General features: G+C 39.6%; 2 protein-coding genes across 18 annotated transcripts in view; one reads left to right on the forward strand and one right to left on the reverse strand.

Moving 5' to 3' along the window:
* Window positions 1-1,401: 1,401 nt before the first annotated feature.
* LOC111250301 (excitatory amino acid transporter 3-like) overlaps window positions 1,402-27,301 on the reverse strand; it is a 152,352-nt gene continuing 126,452 nt past the window's right edge. For 11 of the 16 annotated variants that reach the window (XM_086986969.1, XM_086986974.1, XM_086986971.1 and 8 more), the window contains 4 exons: window positions 17,898-18,092; window positions 16,507-16,635; window positions 4,029-4,163; window positions 1,402-3,578 (listed from right to left, as the gene is read on the reverse strand). In XM_086986969.1, coding sequence (XP_086843095.1) covers window positions 3,431-3,578; window positions 4,029-4,163; window positions 16,507-16,635; window positions 17,898-18,092 — 607 coding nt within the window. In that variant the 3' untranslated portion in view covers window positions 1,402-3,430. Of the gene's footprint in view, window positions 3,579-4,027; window positions 4,164-16,244; window positions 16,284-16,506; window positions 16,636-17,325; window positions 17,374-17,897; window positions 18,093-27,301 lie in introns of those variants that run through there. The other 5 variants (XM_086986970.1, XM_086986981.1, XR_015326325.1 and 2 more) reach the window with 4 other exon arrangements.
* On the forward strand, window positions 19,885-23,028 carry CCT4 (chaperonin containing TCP1 subunit 4). 2 transcript variants are annotated; one of them, XM_022805328.2, is made up of 3 exons: window positions 19,885-20,033; window positions 20,236-20,370; window positions 21,124-23,028. In XM_022805328.2, the coding sequence occupies exon 3, from the start codon at window positions 21,126-21,128 to the stop codon at window positions 22,749-22,751; it is 1,626 nt and encodes a 541-aa protein (XP_022661063.1). In that variant the 5' UTR covers window positions 19,885-20,033; window positions 20,236-20,370; window positions 21,124-21,125; the 3' UTR covers window positions 22,752-23,028. The 2 variants fall into 2 exon arrangements, with proteins under 2 accessions (XP_022661063.1, XP_022661062.1); XM_022805327.2 differs by having other exon boundaries at window positions 19,927-20,033; window positions 20,169-20,370.

The raw sequence follows: 27,301 nt of genomic DNA on the forward strand, positions 1-27,301 counted from the left end.
AATATATATTATTACTACCCTGTACATTGGTACTTCCAGATATGTAAGTAACGGGAAGGAGTAACTGAAGGAGTCAATATACATTTGCCGTAACTCTCCTTAATTGAATTCACACACGTACGCTCGGTTTTCGAAATGTTTTTCATTATATTCTACTGAAAGGGATTCTTCTATAATATTTTGCATTAGCTTTTCTCATTTGCTGGTGATAGAGACGCTAGTAGATCTGTTCACTGGTATAAAGACGTATTTGTTATTCATCGTGACGCCAGCAACAATACTAGTGCAATGTCAATAAGCAACAGCGAACATCACCGTATTGTTCTATGGTGATTTTGGTTAGCGATTTTTGCGCACAAGATCGAGGTCTCTCAGTATGAAGACCCACCCACCCACACAAAGGTCCAACGACATGTAATTTATAGTAAATTACGTCAAACCAGTTATAGGCAGGAAACGCGATAAGAGCCTCACCTATCAAATACAATTGCGCAGGGTGATAATAGGGTAAATCACGAATTCTAAGGTCTCATCATGGCGAATCTTCGCCCTGCCACTGCAGTAGCCAAGTTGTGACGGCTGGTGAACAAGGATGTACGTCTACTCTATGAATGTACACATGCGTAGACAGCTTTTTACAGCTATTGATCCCTTTCGATAGTATTGCAGTTCATGCAGGACGATCCGATGGGCGGCCCAAATGCACACAATGATTCGATGGGTGCCAATTTATTATTACTGGTCATTATCACACCTTTGCATTGGTCCGGCTGTAGCGGCTACCGGAACGCTGTTTGATGATAAGACAACCGACGATTCAGAAAAGCACAATTCGACAAGGAACAGTTAATGAAATGATCTAATTAACCTTTTTGTTGTATTTTTGCCAGTTGTTTAGGTTTATGGAGTCAATTCGGCATGCTTTTGAAACGGTGTAGGCCTCAAGATGTACAGACTCGGTGATCAATGACGACCACGACGACATCTTCCTTTTCTTCTTCTTTCTTTTTAATCATAATTTAAATATCGCTGCGTTACTTAGCACGTAACTGGGCCAATAGATTATACCATCAAAAAAAGGCGCCATCGTATACTACATCCTACAAAATCACAGCCTACGATAACTTGGATTTACCGCGCAGGTTTGGCTACCTTCCCTTATATTCGTGTTCATACCTTCCGTAGGTATTTAAACGGGCTTAAATACCTAGAATATATTTTTCTCAGTCGCGTTGATTCGACTGGCAGGACGGATACGTCAGAACTCCTATCCATTGCGTACTATCGTCTGTAGTGTAGTTGAAAGTACGAGCAGACAGGAGCTATCGACTGCCGATGGGTCATTCGAAGGGTCGGGATAGCACAAACGAGTAAACCAATCTGGGTAAATACTACGGATAGTAGTCTTTGTGAACAACACTCTTCATCAATTTCATTTTATTTCTTTTTCGAAATCTTGGAACTTTTGTCGCATTTTAGTGCTTCTGCTTATTTTTATTGTAAACAGTTAAACAGAAAGAGAATTAACAGATAATTAGATTGTCGTTCATAATGGTTCCAGGCGTACCTTCTGCTAGACTTAATCGATACTCATAGGTAAATCGGGTCTTGTGATGGGTCACATAATTACATGCTTCGGAGGCGGTACATGGCTATGTGGTAAGTTGTGACCCTGCTCATATTGACGGCACTTTTTGTGTTTATATGGGTAATAATTATTATTGATATATATATATATGTATATATGGTTGTCGAAAAATAGGTTAGTAAGAATGTCGCTGAATAAGACTGACAAAGAAAGAAAATCGATGAGATTATATTTCTATATGTAAGGATCAATACGGATAGTAGTCTTACGGAGTCCATCTCTTTGCACGGTCTAAACAGCAAAAAATTAATAAACTTCTAAATATTAGTGTTGTATTTGCTCATGTGCTTATGGCGTCGCCCATTGATTAGAAAAAAAAATGCCGTCGCGTTCTATAAGCCAGCATGCATTGGTTCTTCCAACTATGTTTAAACGTCATTTGAAACACAACAATTATTCGTTTCGAAGTAAATCCGCGTGTCCTTACGTTTCTCGAATAAAGAACCCTATGAATTTTGCTCTAACCTACATGGATAGTTTCCTATAAGGATATTTGTTCTGCAGATTTCTTCACATTCGGTATCATCATTTCGGACTTATCTTGGTGAAATTAAAATTTACATATATATATATACGGATACGTATATTCATCATCAATTTACAATACACCTGTTTAGACTAATAGCATCCATTTATGCAGGGGCCTCAATAAGATGTGTCTAATTTTTTTTTAAATATGTCGCATACTGAACATCGCTGACGATATCAACAGACACAAAGAAAGATCTATTTCTAAAGTAAAATATCAGATACCAGTCATACAAATGGGCGTTGGAAGTTGGAAGATCGGTCTGAAGTACTTGAGCGCGTATTTAAAAACGTCCAAATGCTCGTGTAACGGTACCGACAAAGGCTCGATGATCATTTTACGAGAAAAGCTTCTACAAAGCGTTGTATCAACGAAAGACCTTTACTTTTGACAACTTTGTGCCCATAGGCTATATTTGTTTTTTTACAGCAAAATGTACACTCGTGATTGAATGTTAAGAACGCGCTAATTGATTAACGAAGCGAAGTGTACGATTCCACATAACACTGTATGCAAAATTCAATGGCAATTGGATATCCTGGAGTTTCAGAATGGGGAAACCGATTTTTAAACGAAAGGTTTATGTTAAGTACGTTATTATTCTGTGCTATTCTAAAAAAGCGGCACACCTTAAGGACTCGATATTATTGAGCATATTAGTTGGCCTTACAGAAGTACCAGTCTACTGTTGGCTGCTTCGTTTTCCTTAGGACCTTACCATAAAAGGAAGATCGACTATGGCATTTATGTAGCGACCACATGCCACTATTAATATAACGGTGGCACAGTGATAGACAACCTTAAATTACAACTATTATGCCTATTCACAGTTGCTGGCTGACTTATTCCTGCCCGATAGGTTCATATCATTGTATTAGGCCACGCTGTCAAACCCCAAGATCGAATTATATTTTCAATGAGAATATGACTTTTTGAAAACAGGCCACAAATCATGGAACTCTTTAGCTTTATAATCATTCAAGTAGCATTGCATTGAGATGATGGAATCGTACTATCGCACCGGTACTCATAATCGATTTCGAAAGTTTTCCCATATCCGCCGCGCAACCTCCCACTTGTCTAGGTACTTTTATGCAAATGTTTCACTCATTTATTTAAATTTCTGCTCCGTGATTGCTGCCGTTCGAATTGTTTTATTGTTATTGTTGTTAACGGCTGTCTAAAAATTTTACCATATGAACACCACAATCGGACCTTGTGCCTCTTCGTCCTGATAGATGAGACGTCGATCATTACATAGCTGTGATTACGGTATCTTTGCTATCCGTATCTTTGTTGTCTTGTTTCTGCATCGAGCGTAGGTCGTCAAGAGAAAGCTTTTCCACAACGGTGGCCCCCACGGCATCACCTAGAACATTGATTGCTGTCCGGAATCGATCCCTGAAACCGCAGAGTGCAGCCACAGCCACAACAGGTACAATTACATAAAGTAACGTATAAGATACAACGAGCAAAATTGCCCTTAGGTGGTGGCATTAAAAAACCCTTCAAACGGATTTTTACAGAAGCAACGCAATTTCTAGCTAATGAATAAACCCAGAATCGGTGAAATAAACATGGTCAAAATAGCAGAATAGCACTTATAGACGTCAATGACGCTCCTCAGTTGAATGTGATGATACCGTACTATGAGTTTATTAGTTTGTTACCTAAGGAATTAGCATGTCCAGAAAGAACCATAAGTACTATTAGAATTGCCTTCAATAGAACTAGACAGGTCCTCGATGCAACCAAACGTGCGATGTACGTTGAACTCGTAACTCTAATTGCGATTACTTAATCCTTATGCGAAACAGTATTTTGAATAAGTTAATCTACTTTGCAACTTACAGGAACCAGTCCACAACGATGATCAGAGTTATGTCGTCTGCAGGCAGTCCGATTGCATTAAGCACCATGACCATGGTAACCAGACCCGCTTGTGGGATTCCTGCTGCACCGATGCTCGCTGCCGTTGCTGTGATACTGAAAAACAAATAGAGAAACACACGTATGATATAGAATTGAAGACAACCAAAATTGATGTTATCATTGTTGTTGCTGATGTTGGTCATGAGTATTAATGGAAATTCGCGGTATAAAATGAGTCTCTACGTGCATCATTCGTGATATTTGCTCGTGGATAAAACATTTCACACTATATACATTTCCTGCATGCGGGCTTATCCGATTGCGATATGAATTAGAAGGCAAAAAAACAACCGTACGTCGTATCGTTCTCATACAATACAATGATATTGTTAGCACCTCTGAGAGACGTGAACATAAATTCATAAACCGTTATTGCATGTCATTGCCTAACCATAATTTAAAACCCATTTCAAAACAACATGCTCAGGTAACATAGATTAGGCCTTTCCGCAGCCGGCAATAATACTTGCGGCATCTAACGTGTGTTCACGTTGTTATTATATACTATTTAGTTACTTTTACGTTTCGTGACTATCTTGTTTTCGGCACACAATAATACTGGCTGTCTTCTTCTCTCACTTGAAATCTATCAAATGCCATTGTAATAGACCCTGTATAGGCATCAGTTCCCTCAACAGCACTTCAAAAACCTATGCTCACCGCTTCACATGACCAGCGATTGCTAAAAACACGAACTGGGTTTAGTTTTAAAGAATTGTCGGCGGAGGCAACTCAGAACGGAGGGCATATGTGTATGTTTGTACGAAATTGTATTAACGGACCCTAGTCTTCCATCAGAACGATGCGAATGCCATCGATGACACAGGCGCCTAAATGGCGGAACGTGTTTCAAGCTTCAAAAAACAAAAACATTTTGCTATTCAAGGAACGCCGAAGCTTCGCTAGTTAACTCATAGAAAAAGCTGTGACGATTACATATGGTGGCTAAATTTTTTCTCATTCCCACCACTAAGCTTCTGAGTATCTCTCTGAGTTCTCTGTTGATCACCCAGCCCCACGCTGAAAATCAGGCAAGATAATCTGGATGCATTCTAGGAACTATTCATATAATCTGTAATTATCACTTGTCAATGTTGTGCTGATCATGAGCGTATATGTGTTAATCAAATGTTTATTTTGTTCTGCTCGTTGAACCAAACGGCGTTAGACAGGACAACTATGCCCTATCGTTCCCCAACTTCTGCCTCTGGCGGATGATATTCACGTTCCCGTAGTGAAGTAGTGAGGACTCACCCATTTGAGCTAACAGTTTGGTCAGAGGTTTCGAGATTGATTAGTCTAACGCACGGTATAAACCACACGAAAATATTGTGTTCTTGTAATACCTTCATAAGGCTAGATTTTTTTATTATTATTATTTTTTTCTATGGTTGTTTCGACCAGCTGAAAAGTGGTAGAAATGGAAAATGAAACGCAAAATATATTTACACTAAGTCTCTTTTCGTGACCACTAGCGTACAATATAAACGACGGCTTTAAGACTGGCAACTTTGTTTACTTGACAACGCTGAGGATTCAGCGACAGAAGTTATTATGATTAGCGCCGCCATTTTACCTCGAGAAGTGCATATATTAGATTTTGTAGTGAGATCTCTCGCGCGATCAATGAGTAAGGCGTGCCAAGCTATAAGGTGGGTATACGGTCTTTTTCCGCTTGTTTTTTTACTGCTGCAAAGTTAGCATCAATAAGATTCTACAGATCGAGTCCTCATATGTAACAAACGCTGGGTTGAATACTATAGCTGAACGAAAAAATGCTATTGGCTAACTGCAAGTGAAACTGAAAAGCTTATGTTTCGTGAGCCAGCAGAGCTGTCGTTCACTATAAGTTTCCTAAACTTGGCAACCATTGTACAGGAAAAGCCTGCTCCGCACAGCTGAAAACAGCAACGACATCTCTGCGTTACAACCCAATCTTTCAAGATCTTGTCAGCGCCTGAGACCGCAAAGGTCAAGGACAAACAAAGGCGAAGTGCGATATCATTGCAGCAGTAATGGCAGCTTTTGATACACCCAGCTAATTCATCAGGTCTGATTCTGTATGATTGCTATTCCCAAATTTTCAATGTACCTTTGAAAACTTAACCGTGATCACACCGAATCGAAATTACCGTACCATTTTAGAAGTGTGACATTCTACCCTTTGCCGGATCAGTAATTAAGGAGGGCATCAGTTGTCAAGAAACAGCATTTTGTAGGCTAAAAATCAATCATGTACAAATGATTAAGTCACATGTCACGCATCGGATAATCCGATAGGAGTACATCAAAGGACTCTGTAATCAAAATCACTCCAAGAGCTGCCCCACTGTGCTTTCTCTTGCCGCGCCAGCGCGCTTGTATATAATTCCATATGTGATATGATTTAAACAGCTTACCATTTTTATGAAATGTCTGTAGAACTGATAGTATTGACCGCAATCTTGTACCTCCAATATCACTTGCTAGTCGCCACCTTATAAGTTTCCTGCTATGTCTATTATCGTTGTTTATATATTAATTACCACACAAAACCGCGTCAATAGAAAATTGATCCTATTGGATTGCTGTAATCCCATATCTAGTATCATAGTCATGGTAGAATCCCTACATTCTATAAAGCATGACTCGGATGTGCCTCTTTGAACAAAGATAGCTATTTATTTAGTCGCGTATATCTAGCGTTTGGGTATCTGTTTGGTCTGTTCTGTCCAATTCAACTTCGTCCTAATTGTCCAGAAACTGCTTCTTGAAAATGATCCACTTTGTCTTTTAATCGTTCTCCATGGTCCCAGTTTATCTGGTCATTGGGGAATGGTCAGTACGGCGTACTAGTAATAATAAACATCTCTTCCAGCTGTGTATTCGTTTTGGCATGGTCGCTACATCAATTGTATCAATCAAATCCTTCGTCGTACTTAAAAGGATACTCCGAACGGTGACTGGCGAATAGGTCTCGTCCGTCCAGAATAGAATTAATCACAAAACTAGCCATGTCCAGCGCAAGGTTCACCAGGCGAAGTACACTTCCAATGACGTTGCCAACGCCGCCATTAAAGCCAAAAAATCCCTCGTTATTAACCTCACCGATAGTATCAACTACATTTTGTATTCCGCCTGTAATAGCATCAGCCACTCCGCCGATGCCGCGGTAACGCACGCGTGGGCCGGATCGTCTTTTCTGGTAGGCCTTTTCCGGCATCAAACTATCAAAACTTCCCTCAAGTTGAGCTTCATATAGATCTGTACTGTATTCCTCAACGTACTTCATTGTTGTTGGAGCCAAAATTGTTGGCCTTTTCGGTGCTGCTCCAATCAGTGTAACAGAAAATACTATAAAGGACAATATTAGCATTGGCTTAAACATTACGGCCGACACTGCATGGCGTATCTCGCTGCGGTCTAATACTCCGACTATATTTCGAAGGATTTCTTTGTGCATTTTGTAAATTGTCCCAAGCAGGTTTTTCTAAACTGTAGCGTTGTGGGCCCTTTCAGATATTGACATATACGTACGCTTTTTTCCAGCGTCGATAGTATGTATTTATATGCTAATCACTTGCTTACAATGTGGTTCTATCCAAGATTAATTTGCTCATGCACAACTTTTTAGCGATACTACCGGTATGAGTTAATAGTCTGCACCGATTCTATCAAACTCGAAAGTCACTAGTAGTAAGGGAATACTGGCAAAAAGCGCTGTTTATTATCGAGTTGATTTTTAATGTCTGCCTTTCAGTGCAACACAAATAACCACAATGGCTTGCTTGCAGCCTACCTTTGATTCATTGTACAGCGACGAGGTACATATCGTGTTTTTGCTTGTTTATCCCTTTTGGGATCTATGCGCTTTTTACACGACTAAGGTCTAATGACCTACTGAAGGGATAGATATTTGAGCGAATTCATTAGCGCCACATCGTAATCAGCGTTGTTGAACTGCAAACGCAACGTAGATAGCAGCTGCTCGACTCACTGGGAGAGTGGAAATAATGCGGAACAGAGAGAAAATGACCAATTAAAATTTGTGGGTCAGGACTTTAGCTGCTGGCTGGGAGAAAGAGGCCCGCGACGGTCACAGTAGCCCTCGATAGTTCCTATGGTTTCGACGCATATACATTCATATGGCATTTTTTTGCTATATATTTTGGAGGGATAGATAGAGTAGGGTTTATGACTCATTGAAAAGCGACTTCATTTCTGTATGTGGAATCATTTTGGTGTTACAACAGCATCATAAACAGAGCCTAGTTTATAAACAGAGGCATGTCCCCACATAAAATTTCCATCAGCGTGGTATTATAGCGAGGAAGCTATAATATGACTCAGATACCGACCGCTGCGATATAACGAAAATTGCATTGGGCACTAATTCAGCCACTGCCGACACTGCAGACCGGCGGAGTATGGACGAACCGCGAGCAAAAGGGCCACGATATATCGAGTATCCTGCTTTCCTATGAAACTGGTAAAACTTCGAGATCGTCCATTTTCCTGCCTAAACTTTCAGCTAGACAAATTTGAATTTTATTGGCCGCGAATGAGAAAAGATCAGGATCACAAATTCTTCAAGCTTACACCTTCTTCAAGCCAAAGCTAAGTCAACATAAGAATCCTAGATTTAAGCGCCCTTAGTGATAGGTGGTTTTACGCATAATAGAAGTCGATATTAAAAATGCAAAACGGTGCAAACGACTTTCTTTTTTCGAGATAAATTTTTTGAACGGAAACAATGATGACAGGACATTTCAATCAGATCTTTTCGGTGAAAGCTGCCGCTTGGCGGAAATCGACATCAGCTTCAAGCTAAGCTTATCATTAAGCGTCCTATGCGCAAACCACAGTCTATGATTCAAGCTATTTGATTGGGCAGGGAATTTGACTCAAGCTATGGGATATTTGTGCGTTCGAGTGTCTGTTATAAAGGCCTATGATGAGACAACTGATAACAAATAACGAATGCTACGCAGTATAGGTAAAGCATTATAACCCTGTCTTTCACACAAATCATCGTTTTCTACCAGTTTTCGTTTATTTGCTTCCCTCCGCTTACCAGCAGCACCAGCTTCCACGACTCCCACATACGCAACATTCATGTAGTTAAAAATGACGACGTTGAGAGATGCAACGACATCCATCGATGCGGGCCCCAGAGCTGGCTAGATCTTTCCTTGAGTGTAGTAGCTACAAAGAAAACAGTGGGCAGCTGAGTATTCAGCCGGTAAACGACACTGAATGGGGGTTGGTGGACATTCCGGTAGAAGGAAACGGCCTTGGAGCGGTCTCCATGGCCGCTTAGGGCTTTCGTTTTCTGTATGCTAATCGCAAGTGACAGCAATCACTATCAGACGAATCGACTTTCTTTCCATGCGGTTCACGTTCGCAAAAATCAACCGTACAGGTCCTGTAATAGTACCATGAGCTCAGAGCCCATGAACAACGAATTTTCATGATGACACCATACATGCGCTGGCCTATATACTGCTTGCCACGCGGCAATGGCGGCAGGCAACTGATGTAAGGAATAGTCCTGCGGAGGCGGACCGGCTTATTAGATCTAGACGAAATGCTGACACGCGCTCAAGAAGGAAGCTGTATGAACGCTGAAAAACAGTCGTATCCTGCAGAGTGGAGCGTTCAGTTATTCCGTATCTATCTAATACAAATGTTTGAAATCGGACCGTTTATAGAGGAATTAGCTATGGTTAACGGCATGCGTGGTACCCGCAATGATCGTTACATTACAAAACCTTATCGATGCACTTCGTGTCCCCTGAACAATTTTTAAAAAAATTATTCGGAATTTTATTAGTGAGCTCAACTTCAACTCAATTCACCCGAACACCCAAACCATGAAATTTTATTAATTCAAGAATACGCACCAGCCAACGATTAGGCCTCCAACAGGACATTGGCACAGCATGAATTCGATATCGTATGTTATATTCTAATATAACACTGCAGTTATATTAAACCAATCCCGTCTCCAAGCTATATATTTCTGAGTGTGAAATCTAGCGATCTTGGTCTCAACTTCCGGGTGGCGATGATTGCTACTTCGTAAAATGAAGGTTCGATCCAATCGTGAGTGGGCGATGCGACGAACGTATAATAACCAATATGGAAGCATGGACATCATATATTGTTCTAAGAATGCACGATGGCCTGATCGGTCGCATTGCCGGTCGCTTATTTATAATATCTTTTCAGATGGAGCTTTCAATATTTGAAAAAACAGCGGGTGAAATATGGTAGAACAGCTTGTTATGCGTAATCGATTCAATATGCGCGTTATAGTTTTAGGATAAGGTATGATACGACCTCGAAGACACTGCTAGCGATACTTTTTTTTTCGTTTAGAGCACTGATCGCATTCATCTATCTTGTTTCTTTTTCATGTTGGTACACTGTAGAAGGAATAGGGAACATCTGCTTGATCTAGTACGGCAAAACTTAATGTTCAGCCTTTCTGATGCCCGCTCGGAAGGATCTGGTGAGACGACTGCAACCAGCTTAGAACGTCTCGGACATTAGCCACCATTATAACAACGGTTGTATGTTATTACTTCCAGCTGGAAAATAGAACGGTTGAAATCCATCACTGTGACGTTAATTAGTTGCCTGACCAATTTATTGAACTAAAAAACATGACAAAAAAAGAAATATGATAACAAATTTGCTCTCCAAAAAGACGTATCAAAGAACAATCCTAAAATATCAACAGGCACAAAAAAAATAGCATTGTAGCCAGTAAAATCTGAGGCTCTACTTTGTGCTTGAATTCAAGTAAGCACCCTTTTAAAATCTGACGCTTACTGGTACTAAAGAAATAGGTGTTTCAATATAGTGTCAGTGATTTCTCAAAGCCGCACTAAAGTCTATTTTTTCGTTCAAAACCTATGCGGTCATCATCAAATATCTAAATTTGTCTTCCCTTCCGAACACAAAATTGCTTTCGATTCCAACTGTCGGCCATATTACGAACTTACGCTCACAGAGCTAAACAAATACAAAAGTCCAGATTGAATATCAGCGGCTGCACCAGTCGTAAAACAAACTATGCAGTTGCCATTATTGACACAGGAGGCGATTGTGACCATTAAGTTCGTGGGTGACAGCTAAAAGTAATAAAAACATTGTCATATAAGCGTTCCACCCATGCTAGCTACCTTGAGAAGGCCATACATTCATTAAGCCTAGCTAAACAAAACACCAATGTCCTTTAGCTAAATGATTGAGGTACCGATTCGGTTTGCTTAAAATGAACGAAAGTATTGCCAGTTGCGGATCATGAATGAGTCAGAATTGAAGTATATTTAAGGGTGCATGAAAAACTAGCATATTACATTTTCATTCCACATAGGTTTAGAGTTATAGGAAAAGAACATGATTCTATATTCAAAACAGTCTATGGACAAAAAACTATAAGCGTGCGCTTCAGAAGAACGAGAAGCTATTGGTAATGGCTAGGACAACAATTGATTAAATCCTTTTTGTATGCGCCACAAGCTTTTCATGTCCCATTGAGGGAGGCTTGATAGACGGACTGAACAGACAAATCTGCTTAGCTTCTCCCAATTTCCGACAGTCTGCACCAACAGTTGGTCTGACCCAGTTTGCGTATGTTGCTCGCTCAGTTGGGTCGACCGAAAATAGAACGACGATTAAAAGCACACTATGATTGTTTAAATTCACAGAGGATAGCACCGTTTAAAGTGTGGCAGTTGTGGCATAAGCAGGTTGACGAACCGTCTGTCTGACTGACTGTTCGACCCCCCCCCCCCATCTTGCGGGGTCCGGGCATAGTCAACATTCGTTTACCGCCCGCGATATTAGTCTATTTGGGTGAACCAGATGTGAAATGGGCAGCTGGACTGGCAGGCAAGGGGCAAAAAGGACGTACTCTAAGGTTACCATGGGCCAAACAAGGCGAACAGCGTGGTTACGACAGCTTCTGCCGTTAAGGCATATCCAGCAATTAGATGAAAAGAGTTATATGTCATGTACTTAACGGGATGGGATAAGAAGCACGAATGGTAACTATGTTCTAGTGTCATAACGTAAAGCAATCAATGCAAAACGATTTATGGTGTTAGCGTCTCAAACATAATTTTGCGTCGAAGCGTGGTACCATGGCTATCCACAAAATGGCGTCATGTGCCTCTATACTTGTGCAATAATAGCAATATATACAATAATAATAATAGCAATAACAGTAATCAGCAGGACAAACTATTAGCTAGATGTCAGTTCAGTCTGAACATGATTAAATTAGTATAAACGATGACAACAGAAACTATACTTGTTGAGGTACTCTTGGGTCCCTTTAACCTGCATCGGAAACATGCTTTAAGCTTAGGTTGTATGGAACTGCTTTGAACTTGTTTGACTGCAAATAAATGGCTATATAACAACAACGTCAAATAAGGAAAGCAGGAGAACCTTGTGTACATTTCGTTATATTATAATGTACAAGAAACACATGGTAGTGGTCGTCGTAATCCGAAGTGAATGAGGCGATGCTGAACTGTAGACGATAAGTAAACTCCGTAGATAATAAACCGCAAAAAACACCACACCAATCCACGAGCGATACATATGTTTCCGTACAGCGTTTTATTTTTTACGTTTTGTCATTAAAAAATTGTTGATCGACATGTTGATTAGCTGGCAGTCCAGTATTACCGTGAATGTAAAAATAACATCTAAGCTAATACTAGAAGACCCTTTCGATCAAAGTGCTCTCGAAAAGCTAATAATATAATAATACAGCGGAATACAACATAGGGCAATAACAGTAGTCTATGACTATTTAACTAGTGATAAGGAAGAAAAATTATTAAATGAAAATTTTCTTCACCCTCAAATAGGTCCAAGGTAGCGCGCATTGGCATAAAAATTGCAACGGTGTTCTCATTGACATTATTGTAGTTTTTTTAAACAGTTTTTGACCAGCGATGGCAGCAGCAATAGGATCCATTGGCTGCGGATAAAAAAGATGGACGCTATTTTTTACTGTCGACGAGCGGGAAAAACGCATTAAAGCCAAAGGTCGCTACCAGTGTCATTAAGGTCTAGCGTTGCGTCTATGCATCCGGCGAAATACGTACGTACTATTGCGGACTCTAGTAGCAGCAAAGCCTCTCGCGGTGTAACAAAAAAAAAAACAATGTCTGATTAGCTGTAGCGACGTAGCTGCTTATTGGTAAAGCTATGCCCATACACCCACCCGCCTTAATTTCCGTATATCACTCTGGTGGGTTGATGATTTCTAACAATTGAGTTTAGTCTCCACGGCTGAGTTTCTCCAGAACTAAATTAGACCTTCCTCCGTTATCAAAGTCCTCGTCATGCAATTTCTTATCTAATTGACGGCCAGGCATTGAAAACGATCAGACTGCAAGGATACCGCTGAGTTTTGTCGCTGCTTTTATGATATTCATTTTAGTAGGCCCTTGCTTAAGGGCTTCGTATTTCAATAGATAGTGATTAATAATAAATTGAAGAATGGTTGAAAATATGTCGGTGGTTTCCGTGTATGACGAGCGCTGAAACAACTCATTATGACGGGGATGAATCTCAAACGTTTAGTGCCAGTATCATTCCAATACTGATCCAGTAGCAAGCATTAAACGAATAGACATAATAATTTATATATATATAAAGACAATTCTTTCCTCATAGGAAGCCTTGTTTCGTCCTCTCATCCAGGTTTCGCATAATTCACCGACCTTTAGCTGCTTTCAAAGAGCGTCTAAATAAAACGACAAACCTTCGCTTACTATCGTTCACTTGCTAACTATAGACGACCGTAAATAGTGGAAAACTAGTTTAATTAGAAATTAAACCATTTCATCTGATGGGAACGATTGTCCATTCCAGCTGCGGACACGCGCGAGACCAGAGCCTATTTTCTGGGGTTCACACCAGTAGTTGATCGACATGATCAACAAAAAGCAAATTGGAAAATGTTCTACTTGTAACTCTTGTTCTTTGCCTGCCTTACGTCCACCAGATACACTTAAAACCGGTGCTGCCCGGCTTTGGGCACCCTGACATCTCCCAAGCTAAAACAAGTTCAAAGTCCCCATGACATTTCGTTTTCCTACTGCTTGTTCGTTTTGTGGGGTGCGCAACTTATGGTGGCGTTGCGGCCGCTGTCGCCGCCATAAGTCAACGAAGCATGATGCTCTTATCTCCTTTGTTGCGTAAAAACGGCGACACCGTCGGCGGTACGCTTACTGGGATGAGCTGTTACAAACGATCTTAAGGGAAGTCACGTTTTCCCAGTTTAGTGTATTTCATGCTTAGTCGCAGTCTTAGCAGCGCTTCGATCTTTCAAACTACGTATATTTTTTATGCACTTAGCGCGAAGCTCCTGGAGAGAAAGCGTGTCGACTGAAGTAACCGCATTGAAAAGACGCCTTGATGTTGGAGGTGCCAGAAGTGGGGGCAGCACAGAGGTAAACTGAAAGCAAGCTAAACCAAGGACTTTTGCACCGTCACCTATATAAGACAGCTAAGCATTAAGCAAATAGAGATAAAACAGCTAATGCTGCGGTAACACCAGCCTGCCTCAAAGGATCTTTCACTCAGCCCTTCTTTCGGATTAGCGAAAACGTCGAATTCCTTGAAACAACCGAAAACAGCTTTAAGAGAGCATTCGTTTCACTATTACTGAATGAGGTTTTCAACCTGTGGAAGCAAAGCAAAAATCAAAACTATACATTTAAATCTAGTGCGGAACCCTGATCAACAGAAGGTGACAAATAAACAAATAATTTCTTCCGAACACCTAGCGCATTCTGCCAGCAGCTTCGGTTTCTAGACTCAGGAGACCTGTCCCATCGCCTGTTGTTATTTTCGCATTAAGAAGACATAAAAGGGCCAAATTTCAATACAATTACGAGGAGATTCAATAAACTTCACTACTAAAGGCTAGTGTGAAGAAAATACAACACGAACAATAGTTCGCCCCTTCTTTTGCGAAGAGTACATTACTTTACCGGTTAGCTGGAATCGAATTGGTGATCATTCTCAATAGTGCCTTTTGTGTTCTATCATATTTGTTCGTGATACTTCTGATTGCACGATAGTTCTATAATAAGAGAATGGCAATGCAGTTTTTGAGATCCACGCTGGCATAATTGCCGCGAAATGAAAGAGAGTTTGGAGGTCGTATATGAGTAAATTCATCTTACGTCTACTGGATGGCGAACACTGAAATGCAAGAAGGTCATGCATCACGTAGATTTTGCTTATCTTGGGAGAAAAAGACGCCGTTGGTTACCATCGGCGCATTCACAAACAACTGTCTTATTTAACATTATAATCAAAGCGTTAAGGTACACATTTGTCCGCTTTGATTGTCCGTAAGTTTTTGTTTCAAAAAACAAGAAAAAGCATATACTCGCACAGCATACAAAAACTTTGTATCAATCACCCGAATTATATATATATATATATATAATTCGGGTGATTGATACAAAGTTTTTGTATATATATATATATATATATATATATATATATATAGGCACCCTATACAATCAAAATAGGGCAAACTGTACGCAGTCAAGGGGTCGACAACCCAAAAATCGACTGGACTACTCAAAAAATCCATGACTTCAAAAGGCCGAAAAAGAAAGCTCATGGTGTGATTGGAATATTAAGGTCAACGGGAAGACACCAATTAACTTTGGCGCGTCGGACCAAATGTAAACTTACTTAATGAATCGATTCTTGCGCTGTAACAATAACAATTACACTGGGTCAAAATCAAGTTACAAATCCAACACAGATCCAAGATAAAAGGCGACCATGAAAACAGTTTGGCGGACTCTTTCACCTGTATTATGGGCTACAACCCACAAACATGCTACATTGCAAGCTTTACTGAGTAGAAGGAAAAATCACGCTAGCTCTTCGTAAAATCCGAATCTGATCTGGTACAACGGTTTCCTTCTCAAATCAATGCATACACAAAACAATATGAAAATAGTTAAACAGAAAAACTCTGCCGTGGAAGACCCTATTTAACCTGAGATTTTACTTTTGTCGACGTACGTCCAATCTTCGAGTTGTTTGACGTTCTCAGATATCACAGCTATTAAGAAAGCTCATTCCATTTCTTCACTTGGTACACATTCTATATTAGAGATATTCATCGATACACAACTGAAAAAGACCAGATTTGCGAGTTAACCAAACAGTTTCAAGGTATTTGTCTAAGTTGATCTAGTTTACTTGAAAGAGAGATGAAGCAAGTCTGGGAAGCAGTGGGGTTCAGCAGGGGTTGTATTGTTAAGTTGCACGCGACGTACTGCACGTAATTCATCACGTTCGTATTACTTGCTTATTCTTTCTAGTGGCATGATAGAATATGTTTGCCATTATTTACCTCGCCATCGAAATTGAGTTTTTCCTTGGACAAATTTCAAATGAGCTTTGTGTGCAACACGGGTCCATACTCACTCTGATGGCGATATCCAACATGCAATTCTCTGCTAAAAGCCACGGACTCGGATACCTGAAGACTCCGATATTTGGATGATCAGCACTTGAATTACTCTAAAGTCTATTGTTCGATACAAACGAAACGACATTGTAACAGCCACATCTTTATCTTCGCTGGATCTCTTTTTAAATACCTACGTCATGTTCGTATTGACGAGCCACTGTCATCTTGTAGAGTAACGACTAATTAACATTTCAAGAGTGTCAGTAAGCCTTCGAAGAGCCATTTTCTTAGTAGTTCAATGGCGCCCTATATGTACGTATTATCATACAATTAGTCAAAAGGACTACGTATCAAAATGATACATTGCATCCGCCGTAGCCTAAGCACCCCTTCCAAATCGAACAACCCAGTTGCAGGGATCTAATTTACAGTTCCGTCGAATACGCACATCGTTCGCAAACCCATACGAGCGCGCAAACAAGTGAAAGCATGATGTAGATATACGGCTTGTATCGCGACTGCATAATTCAATTCATGTGTACATAATTCAAAACGGCACGACAGGTGATAATGGCTAAGCGAAACAATCAGTTAACGAAAACTAAATAGTTTACCTATAATCAGATGCGCTATATCTGAAGGTCAATTGAACGTGCCATTCACTAATACCACCTGCTCATTGGAGCTTTACTATATCTTTAACTAAGCGAGTACACGCAAATGCACCCGCAACGTTCCTACTTAACCTGTATACGTTACCTTCGCATTTAAATAAAAGTATTGGAGATTTCCATTTGGCGTAACATTCTGAAAGTTAAATATCAGCATACTAGTACAGTAGACCCTTATAGGAAACCAGGCGGTACTAAATTCTTGATTTATTGGTTAATAATTATAACATTAATGTCACCCTCTGTACAAGATACGCGGCCAATGTGCTCAGCACGAGCAACTTTGAAAACATTTATAATTTGGCCATATTGGAAGCAACAGCAATTGATGCATTGTAATTCTGTATGCACTACAACATTATTAGGCTGCGGCCTGAGAGTTTGAACGACCGCTCACAGAGGAATCTATGCAGATATCACTATTTCTGTTAAACATAGTTGCGCGATGATTTCCGTGATAATATCTCACTTGTCGTTCCCACTGGCTAGCTTATGAGACATAACAGTGTCGGCAGTGATGGGCTTAATTTATGGGCTTGAGCGAGCCCCCAAGCAACGTTTTAGAAACTGTTCAAAACACGAATATAATTTATAGTATACTAAAGTAACTTTTTTTGGCAAAGGTTATATTTAAGAGTATGATATAGTTCACTTTCTCACCTAATGGCAATGACCTTGCCGACGTCAAGAGGGACTCGGCGCACCTGGGCAATGAAAATCGCAGCCACAGCTTCATAAAGTGCGGTACCGTCCATATTAATGGTTGCCCCTATGGGAATGCAGAAACGCACAACCTTCGGGTCGATCTTCACTTTGTCCTCCAGAGCGGCGATGGTGACCGGTAACGTTGCTGAGCTAAAATGGATCAATAAAATTAGAAAAATAGCCATATCACTGAATTGGTTGAGGACTTCGTTTGTATTAAAATGATGGAGGTGACGACACAAGATCTAGTGTTATTGGTATTGGTAGAGAGCGTCTATGAGATTACGAGGGACCATTCTGCGCAGAAAACACCCAGCGAAAATGATAGTGCTAAATAAATCGGTAGTTATCTCAAGTGAATATGCGGAAGGCTAACGTGCACTACCGCATATTAAGCAAGCCTCCATGCTATATTTTTCATTCTTCTCGTAATACTCGGGTTAATCGTTTGCTTAACAGCATCATATGTGCTGACATCTAAGTTGCGGACTTGCTTACAGTTTTATGTACGATCAGCTATCCAAATTACATACAGAATTTATGATATGCACAACGCATAAGCAGCTATTTACATGGACCTAACAACGTTGGGTATATTGATAATTGATTTTATGTAAACGGCCAGAACTTGCGCTAGGACAATGATGAAAGTATTAAATCGTCATAATTCTTCAAAGCCTAAAACCTCTCTATACTGATGCTTCTGCTAAAGGGCAAGTAAACAGGAACACATTTTACGTTCTCAAATATTCAGTTATAATAATTCAGTGAAATTTCCAAGCTTTCATTTGAAGCAGAAAAAAATCAAAGCATAGAAAATATGTATTTCACAATTTCGATACGTACTGTAATGGAGAAAAGAGTCAGTTTGTGAAAATGTACATTAAAACTTTCAAAAGCAGAGTGCAATCCCGAGGGCAAAAACAGGTGTACCAAAAGTACTTTTAATGCTGAAATAACTATACACAACTATATACACCTAAGTCCAATAGAACAGCATAACATATGTTTCTATCCCAGACAAAAAAAACAACGTTTTAGTGATGTTTTAAAAGCTATAACTTCACGGAAATTCCTCGCTTAGAACGCTGACAGTATATAATAATAGAACGATGTAAGGTATCCAACATTTGTTGTGTACGTGTGCGTAAATGATATTTATTTTCACTTTGTTCTTTATGAACACCTAGACGTATTTCACACGTATTAATATAACGACGACTGTTAAATTTATAGATTACCATTTTATTATTGTTTAGTCGATATTTTTATCTTAAATCGGCGATTTATTAAACAAAAAATGCGATTTTGCGTATTTTTTATACTCAATATAAAGTTAACAATAACAAGAGCTATTCCGATCCTATTCGGCCGTGTTGAGTAAATTCTAATTGTTTCTCGGTCTAGTTATAATGACATGGTGAGAACCTAATGTCCCATGATGGTCCCCACCACTTAACCATCAGCTGATCGTCTTCTCACATCCCTTATTAAACAGAATCAGCTTGACCGACAATATGCATATAGATGGTTTTTATTTTCTTTTTTTGGGAAACGGATTTAATGCGTCGACGCACGTAGTTGGGACCGAATGACTAATGGCCACCCAGTTTAGTGTTGGATCCTACTCCGACAGCTGGACTTAGTTCCGGCCAAACTAATACAATCTAACTTTTTGCATTTGCTCTTTAAAGCTTCATTATCCTACAGCATCGATACGTATTGCTTAGTACTACAGACTGACAGGGGATGTGTTAGGTGGCTAACGGATCGGTTCCCTAAATCGCTTCCGTATGAGTTACTATCACATTTATGGCAAATCTATTCCTCTGCAGCATCGCTTCGACTCTGAGCGATTTTTTAGTGCGCCGTTCCGCGCCAAGCAGACGAATGAATCTCGGGTCGGTTTATACGGCAGACATCCTCGTAACTGCACCACTAGCGGCGCCAGCGGTCGCTTTTCGAAGCTCTTCCCTGTGTCGTCATGCGCAGTTGAATCGGGTTAACTGGCCACTCTAGCAGTCGACAGCAAGTAAAATCGGATCATTTCGCTCGAATCAACGAACGTGGCATTCTCGTGACGGAACCCAGGTAAAGCTCTAGCAGATTTGCCCCAGTGTTTCAAAAGACTTTCGTCACATTTTTTAGTCGTTAGTTTGCGAAAACTCTCCGGCAAAATATCATTCATACCGTGGTGTTTACCAGCACGTTTTCGAAACAATTCAGGGTAACTGGTAGGACGAATTTGGCGTTTGTTCTGTGGCTATCTACTGGTGTTTTCTGTTTGGAAAAGTTTCGGGCGAGGCGGCCTGCAGCGTGCGTACTCGGCTTTTTTTGAAGTCGGACTTCTCCGCGTCATTGAACTGTCTGGTGCTAAGTTCGTCACCTGAGGATTTCCCTAGGACTCACCTATCCCTACGCTAAACAGGTATATAAACACAATAATTAAAAAAATGTCCACTAACCGTGTATCATTTTCTATATTTCTGTTAGCAGAGCGGCTTGTCTTGGTACTTACTGTACTTATTGCTGTCATACGCCAAGAATATTCTAGCAACGGTACAATAATAAATATTATAGCACGCAGAGAAGGCGGATGTTATATTCATCGCTATTTTATACATGTAACGAGGGCTTCCTGCGGAGAGAGCAGTGTTTTTTCAACTTGAATCATATAGACGGGTGATTTCATTTAAACAGTATTCGCTATTTCAATTAATGAGATACAATATATGAAACATCTTACTGGGACGTACGAGCATGCACTTATCGTATTTTGCTTGCACGCATTCAGGCTAATTTTTGAGAAAAAGAACAGTTTTCCTGTGCAAGTGTCTCTAGGTGAGTGTCTTGATCAGTTGAGCTTTATGTATATTAAAAAAAAGACTTTAAAAAGTAGGTAATGTGATTTCAGGACGCAATAGCTGTGATGTAGTTGTATGCCCCTTCTCGTATCGATTCAATACTAGTATTCATTATGCAGGCCTCTATTGGCTTTTAGTAGTAGCATTAAATTACTGGACGTACAACACGCAAAAACACTAGCATTCAACCGAGCGTGATAAGACTTTGCCTATATTATATATAAAATATATTTTTATACTATATATAAAACATATTTTTTTGTTTTCGACAGCCCGATATTAGTCTGTCGTCATTGCTGATAATGTTTTCGTTGCAGGAATGGCGCCTAAGGGAGCAGCCTACGGATCGTCATCTGCCGGCACAGGCAATGTGTCTTACCAGGACAGGGATAAGCCTGCCCAAGTTCGTCAATCAAACATTACGGCATCAAAGGCTGTGTGCGATGCTGTTCGTACATCACTGGGCCCTCGTGGAATGGATAAAATGATTCAAGCTGTGTCTGGCGATGTCACCATCACAAACGATGGTGCCACTATTTTACAGCAGATGCAGGTTCTCCACCCTGCGGCCAAGATGCTTGTGGAATTGTCAAAAGCGCAAGACATCGAAGCCGGTGACGGTACAACGTCAGTTGTTGTCATTGCGGGTTCACTATTAGATGCTGCCTCTAAACTACTCCTACGTGGCATTCACCCAACAATTATTTCAGAAGCGTTTCAGGCGGCAGCCAAAGAGTGCGTGGATATCCTGTCGTGCAAAGAAACCGGGCTGGCCATTCCAATTGAACTGTCAGACCGTGAGAGCCTCCTGCAGAGTGCGACAACTTCATTGTGCTCAAAGGTGGTCTCACAGCACAGTGACGTTTTGGCCCCGATGGCGGTGGACGCTGTTTTGAAGGTAATCGATCCGGCAAAGGATAATAATGTCGACCTGCGTGACATTAAAATCATCAAAAAGTTGGGTGGTACCGTCGAGGACACTGAGCTGATCGACGGACTTGTTTTTACTGAAAAATTGGCTGGAGGTCCTAACTCTCCGCATCGCGTCGAAAAAGCCAAGATCGGTTTGATACAGTTCTGCATTTCACCGCCAAAGCCAAACATGGACCATCAGGTCATTGTCAGTGATTACACGGTTATGGATCGCGTCCTTCGGGAAGAACGTGCCTATCTGTTAAATATAGTGAAAGTTGTTAAGAAGGCCGGCTGTAACGTTCTCCTCATTCAGAAATCTATCCTTCGGGACGCCGTTTCCGACCTGGCTCTTCATTTCCTCGCCAAAATGAAAATTATGGTTATTAAAGATATCGAGCGCGATGATATTGAATTCATTAGCAAGTCTCTGGGTTGCCGACCGATCGCTTCTCTTGACCACTTTGTGCCTGAAGCACTTGGCAGTGCCGAACTTGTCGAGGAAGTGACAACTGGGAGCGCAAAATACGTCAAAGTAACAGGAGTGGCGAATCCTGGCAAGACCGTGTCTCTCCTGTTGCGCGGCTCCAACAAGCTCGTTCTCGAAGAGGCAGACCGCTCGATTCACGATGCCCTATGCGTAGTTCGTTGTTTAGTCAAGAAGCGTGCTCTTGTCCCCGGAGGTGGTGCACCAGAAATCGAGCTAAGTCTGCGGCTAGCTGAGCGTGCACGCGAGATCGAGGGTCTACATTCGTATTGCTATCGAGCATTCGCCGACGCGCTCGAAATCATCCCATACACGTTAGCCGAAAATGCTGGCCTTAATCCCATCCAAACAGTGACCGAGCTTCGAAATCGACATGCCCAGGACAAGCGAACTTATGGCATCAATGTGCGTCGAGGCTGCGTAACCGACATTCTTGAGGAGAACGTACTTCAGCCTCTGCTTGTGTCCACTTCGGCAATCACTTTGGCCGCTGAATGTGTGCGGTCGATTCTCAAAATCGATGATATCGTGCAGACAGTCCGTTAGAAGGCTTTTACGAAAATCATATCATGATGGTATAATCACAGAAGCATGTCTCAAGATATTTCGGTGCCTTCGGTTTGTAGCATAGTGACTGATCGGAGGAGATCATTGTTTTTCGATAGTAAATCATTAAAATTATTAAAATCATTAAAGAAATTAGCTTCATTCGGCTCAAGCAACTATGAGCGCCCCTAGGCGTGCGATTTGGAGGTTCACTAACTAAAGCCTTGCATCTACAATAAACACAAAAACGTCTTTATATTTACCTTGACAATAGTAATTCAACGTCTTGTTATTTAGTTCATGTACTGGGAACTGAGGAAGAATAGTTACGAGGAGCAAATGTATTGCGTATATATTTTCAAACGAATATTATATTAGATGTAGTTAGCAATAAATATATTTGGAAAGAGCAAGTTCCGCTAAGTCATTAAAAGCTTCATAAAGATCTTGATGAGCATACTTCTATTATATGTTGACAAAGTTAACTAATCTATAACTAATCTCAAAACTCATTTTAGAGTTTTGAGATTAGTTATAGAGCTTGATGATCATAAGACGTTGAGTTTAATGAGCAAAAGGCACTAGGCGTTTTTAAAAAATGGATTGTGTCATAAATTTTACTTATCAATTTGGTGATAGTTGTCTGGTATTAAACACAGCAAAAATATGCGTCTAAAGTTAACCTTAATAATAGAAATTGGAATACCCGGCAAAGACATATTTAAGAATCACTATATGGCTATATATATACTTGATGAGTAGGCCGCTAGTAATTCTAAAATTATCATAAAACATACATTGTAAAAACCGGTGGGGTAAATCAACCTGAAAAAGTTGCACTTGCATATTCTAGATGATTCAAAAATTTGTCAAAAGGTAATTTTAGGTACTCAATTAATTTAGTTAAATTGAGTATTCAAACAAATTTACTTTACCTCTTGCATGCCTTGAAATAACTAGATAGAAAGCACCAGAACTTGAGGGACATGTCGTAGTTTCGCCCGTGGACATACTTTGCTTCTATCAGTAGACATTCCATTCGAACGCATTACTAGTCGTGAAATTCGAAAAATTTAGAAAACACATTTCATTTAGGAGCCTGTTTCGCGTGAATTTTGTTAATGTAACGTAACTTATAATCGTACGCCATAATGAATTATTACTGAGGCAGTTCGCGTGAATGAACACCCTGACTGCTTCAAAGTTAAACCTATTTATCTCATTCAACAGCTCTAAAACACATTAACAGTATCATACAAAACAGAGATTCTATGTCCTTAAATACTTCGAGACTAATCTCAAACATTGCTCCTCGTTGGGCCGTTTTCGGTAATAGTTCATTTCATAAGCTTACTTTATTAAAATATAAGCATATTAATCAAAGAAATGCCTTTTTTATTATTAAAGGAGGTAACGTAACAAGTAAAAAAACTAAACTAATAATAATATCCACCTGTTTTACTAATTCTTAACAGCTGTAATATACACTAAAAACGTGAATTTACAAAATAAAGCTACATAGTGTAGCTGCAAGACTATAGCACTGACTGGAAGCATTTCATCATTTATAACTTACAGAGAAAGTCAATTACTTTGTCTGGCCGTTTTTTCTAATTTAGATAATATGTGAATAAAATAACCATTAAACCATTCACCGAACCTAATTTTGATCAATGTAGATTGTAAAGATATGAATCCAGAAAAATTTCAATAGAAAACCATGCACCACTTTATTACGCTCTGGAACTATTTTTGAACCACTAAACGTCTGGAATCTTGGCTGGGTACGGTTTGCTCTTTTTTTTTTCTTCAGATTTTTATTTCTATTAGTCATAAACAATAATTGTTAAATTCGATTTTATTGTACTGGATTTCAACATCGTTGTCAATGATTGATTGCGCTTCTGTTTCCTCTCGTTAATTCATATTCAATAGATGGCATCAGTTAAGGGTCATCTGCTGTTTAGTGAGCAAGGAGAGCTTCCCGTGTATGGATACTTCTTTGAGGATGTTACTAACACCAAGGAGCTCCTTGCTAAGGCCAAATCGGGTAACCAAATAAACACAAAATTTTAGGTAGAATTTTGAAATCGAGATCAAATTATCGTCTACTCAAGCGTAATAATATTAGAATGCGAATAGGGAGTGACATTTCTTATTACCCATACAAGGAGTGTGCATAAAATGATATTACGAAAATACAAAAAATGTTTAAAGTAACCTATCAAACATTGCACAGAAATAATTGTTTAAATAGCGAGTGTTTTTCATGTGCTGTTTTTCATTTTCCCTTCCTAATAGGAGATCTAAACGTCTGCCTTGTAAGCTCTCGTGTTGTGGTGGACCCATTTCAGCTCCAGGTAGCGATAGCTCTAGCAGTAGCAAGCCGTTCATCTGGCCAGATGAAGACAAAGTCCATATTTGCCGAAATTCTCTATTGCATGTCACCCTCTACGAGTATCATTGACAGCTTTAAGAAGTTCGGTGTGTCCGAAAGAGACTCAACCCTTATAGCAATTATCTTTGACAAAGGCGAAAACATTGAGGATCTTATCAAAGGTTCGTCGACTAATTTTACAGCAAATGGCACCACAAAAAAAGAAATTATACGTACCTTGAAGTTTAACATTTTGGACACTCACCTCTGTATGATTGCTAGTCGTTAATTTTAACTATCAATCGAGGTTTAATATGTGAAAGACGACATTTTTTTTAATAAATAGAACAAAAGAGAAAGTTACATTCGATAGATACTTTACCGGTGAAAGATAAAGTAACCACGTCATAGATTCGGCATAACTTTTTTACCTTTTTTTTCTGCACAGGAAAAATGATTTCGTTAGAAGACGGAATAAAACAGCACGGTGATCTTCCTTTCTTAACGAAATTGTTCGCAATCAAAAAAGAAGAAAGTGAAACATCGAATCCTATTGACTCGATTGTTACACGCCTTGCGGCCAAGTGTGTCATGTGACGGATACCGCCGGCGTCCTTCAGACCCTATCAAAGAAAATTATAAACCTGAGGATGTTGGAGCGTTCCACCTGTATAGTGCTGTATATTTAACAACAGTACAGCTGAGATTCAGAATATTCTTCAGTTATTTTTAAAATCATATGTAACAATAGGTCACTCTCTGAGCCAAAAGCAACGATAATAAAGACCGACAGTGTTACTAACCATAGCAATGTAAAAATGTATTGTTTAAAAAAATTAAAATTGTTAGGCACCGTTCTTTACAGGGTGAAGCTTACGATTTTGTTCTAAAATCTGATAACAAAAGAAAACCCTTGTACTTTTTCATATTTGTTGTCTGTTGGGTAACATATGCAGATACCACATTATAACAGGTCGAAATCAGATATCGACGTTGACTGCTAAATGTATGACCTTAAGGCATCGACTTGGGCTTGCTAATTATCGTATGTCGTAACGATGTCTAATAGATGAGATACTCCCCTTGAATTTAATTGATAATACAGTAGAATAAACCAAATTAACAGTAATGGTATTTTATGGACTCAACAACATACTACAGCTATCATTTGTCGAATGTCTCAACAGGTAAACGGAAATCTTCTTATGGAGGCTAGTCAGAGAATGAAAAATAATTACTAATATAATGGAATTTTCTGAAATTTACTCAATAAATTTATAGTTTTGAAAACCTCTGGTAAAAAGTGCCAATTAAGAATAATTTGTAATCGGAGTCATGCCTTTATTTATTACTATTTAAAAAATCTGGAATGGGAAAACTATATCTGTGTCGTAAACCATAATGTAGGAAGATATGACCGGCAGAAATAATCGGATGCGTACGGGAAAGGCTTCTGTAATAGAAACCTAGCGTATCTCATCTTCGATTATACTCTATTCAAGAGGTTAATCAATGAGGGACGAACCAGAGATATAAAGTATAAGTTGAAAAGTTTTACTAAATTTAGTAAATGAGAAATAGCCCGAGTAATATTTGGATTTAAATCGTTAATATTAGAACGGAGGTAACTCTTTTTTGATTGGAGGTGTTACAATAATCATTTAAATTGGGCGTAAAAAAAATAAAGATGGGCGTCATCCGCAAACGCTGCACGAATTTGTTTCACAGGGAACTTTGAGGCTATAACCACCTCCGCGAAGTTCACTTGTCAAAATTTATCTGATGGCATCGAAAAAAGCATCGATGGTATCTTTCAATGACTCCCATGTCGAAGCGAATATCTTTAGGTATGTTATGGTTAGCAGAGCCTTAGCAACATGAATTATACCGTTTGCTGTATTCTCGTCTACAATAAAAGACATGATACTTCCAAGAATAAATCACGGATGTATTTCTGTTAAACGGAATTAAATCAACATCCTGGTGAGAAGAGATGTCACAGAAAATGTCTGAATGAAATTATAGCTGTAAGAGGAGATGAGAGAGGAAAAACTGTAACAATAATAGTAATGGCTACGTAAACTTTTGCAACCCTTCTATTTTTATAGAAATCAGTAGCCATACAAACAAAAATTATTAAACTATTTATTATGGCACTAGACGTTCAAACTTT

This window comes from Varroa destructor, unplaced genomic scaffold, assembly GCF_002443255.2.
Source record: "Varroa destructor unplaced genomic scaffold, Vdes_3.0 BEIS01000004.1, whole genome shotgun sequence".
Lineage (NCBI taxonomy): Eukaryota > Metazoa > Arthropoda > Arachnida > Mesostigmata > Varroidae > Varroa > Varroa destructor.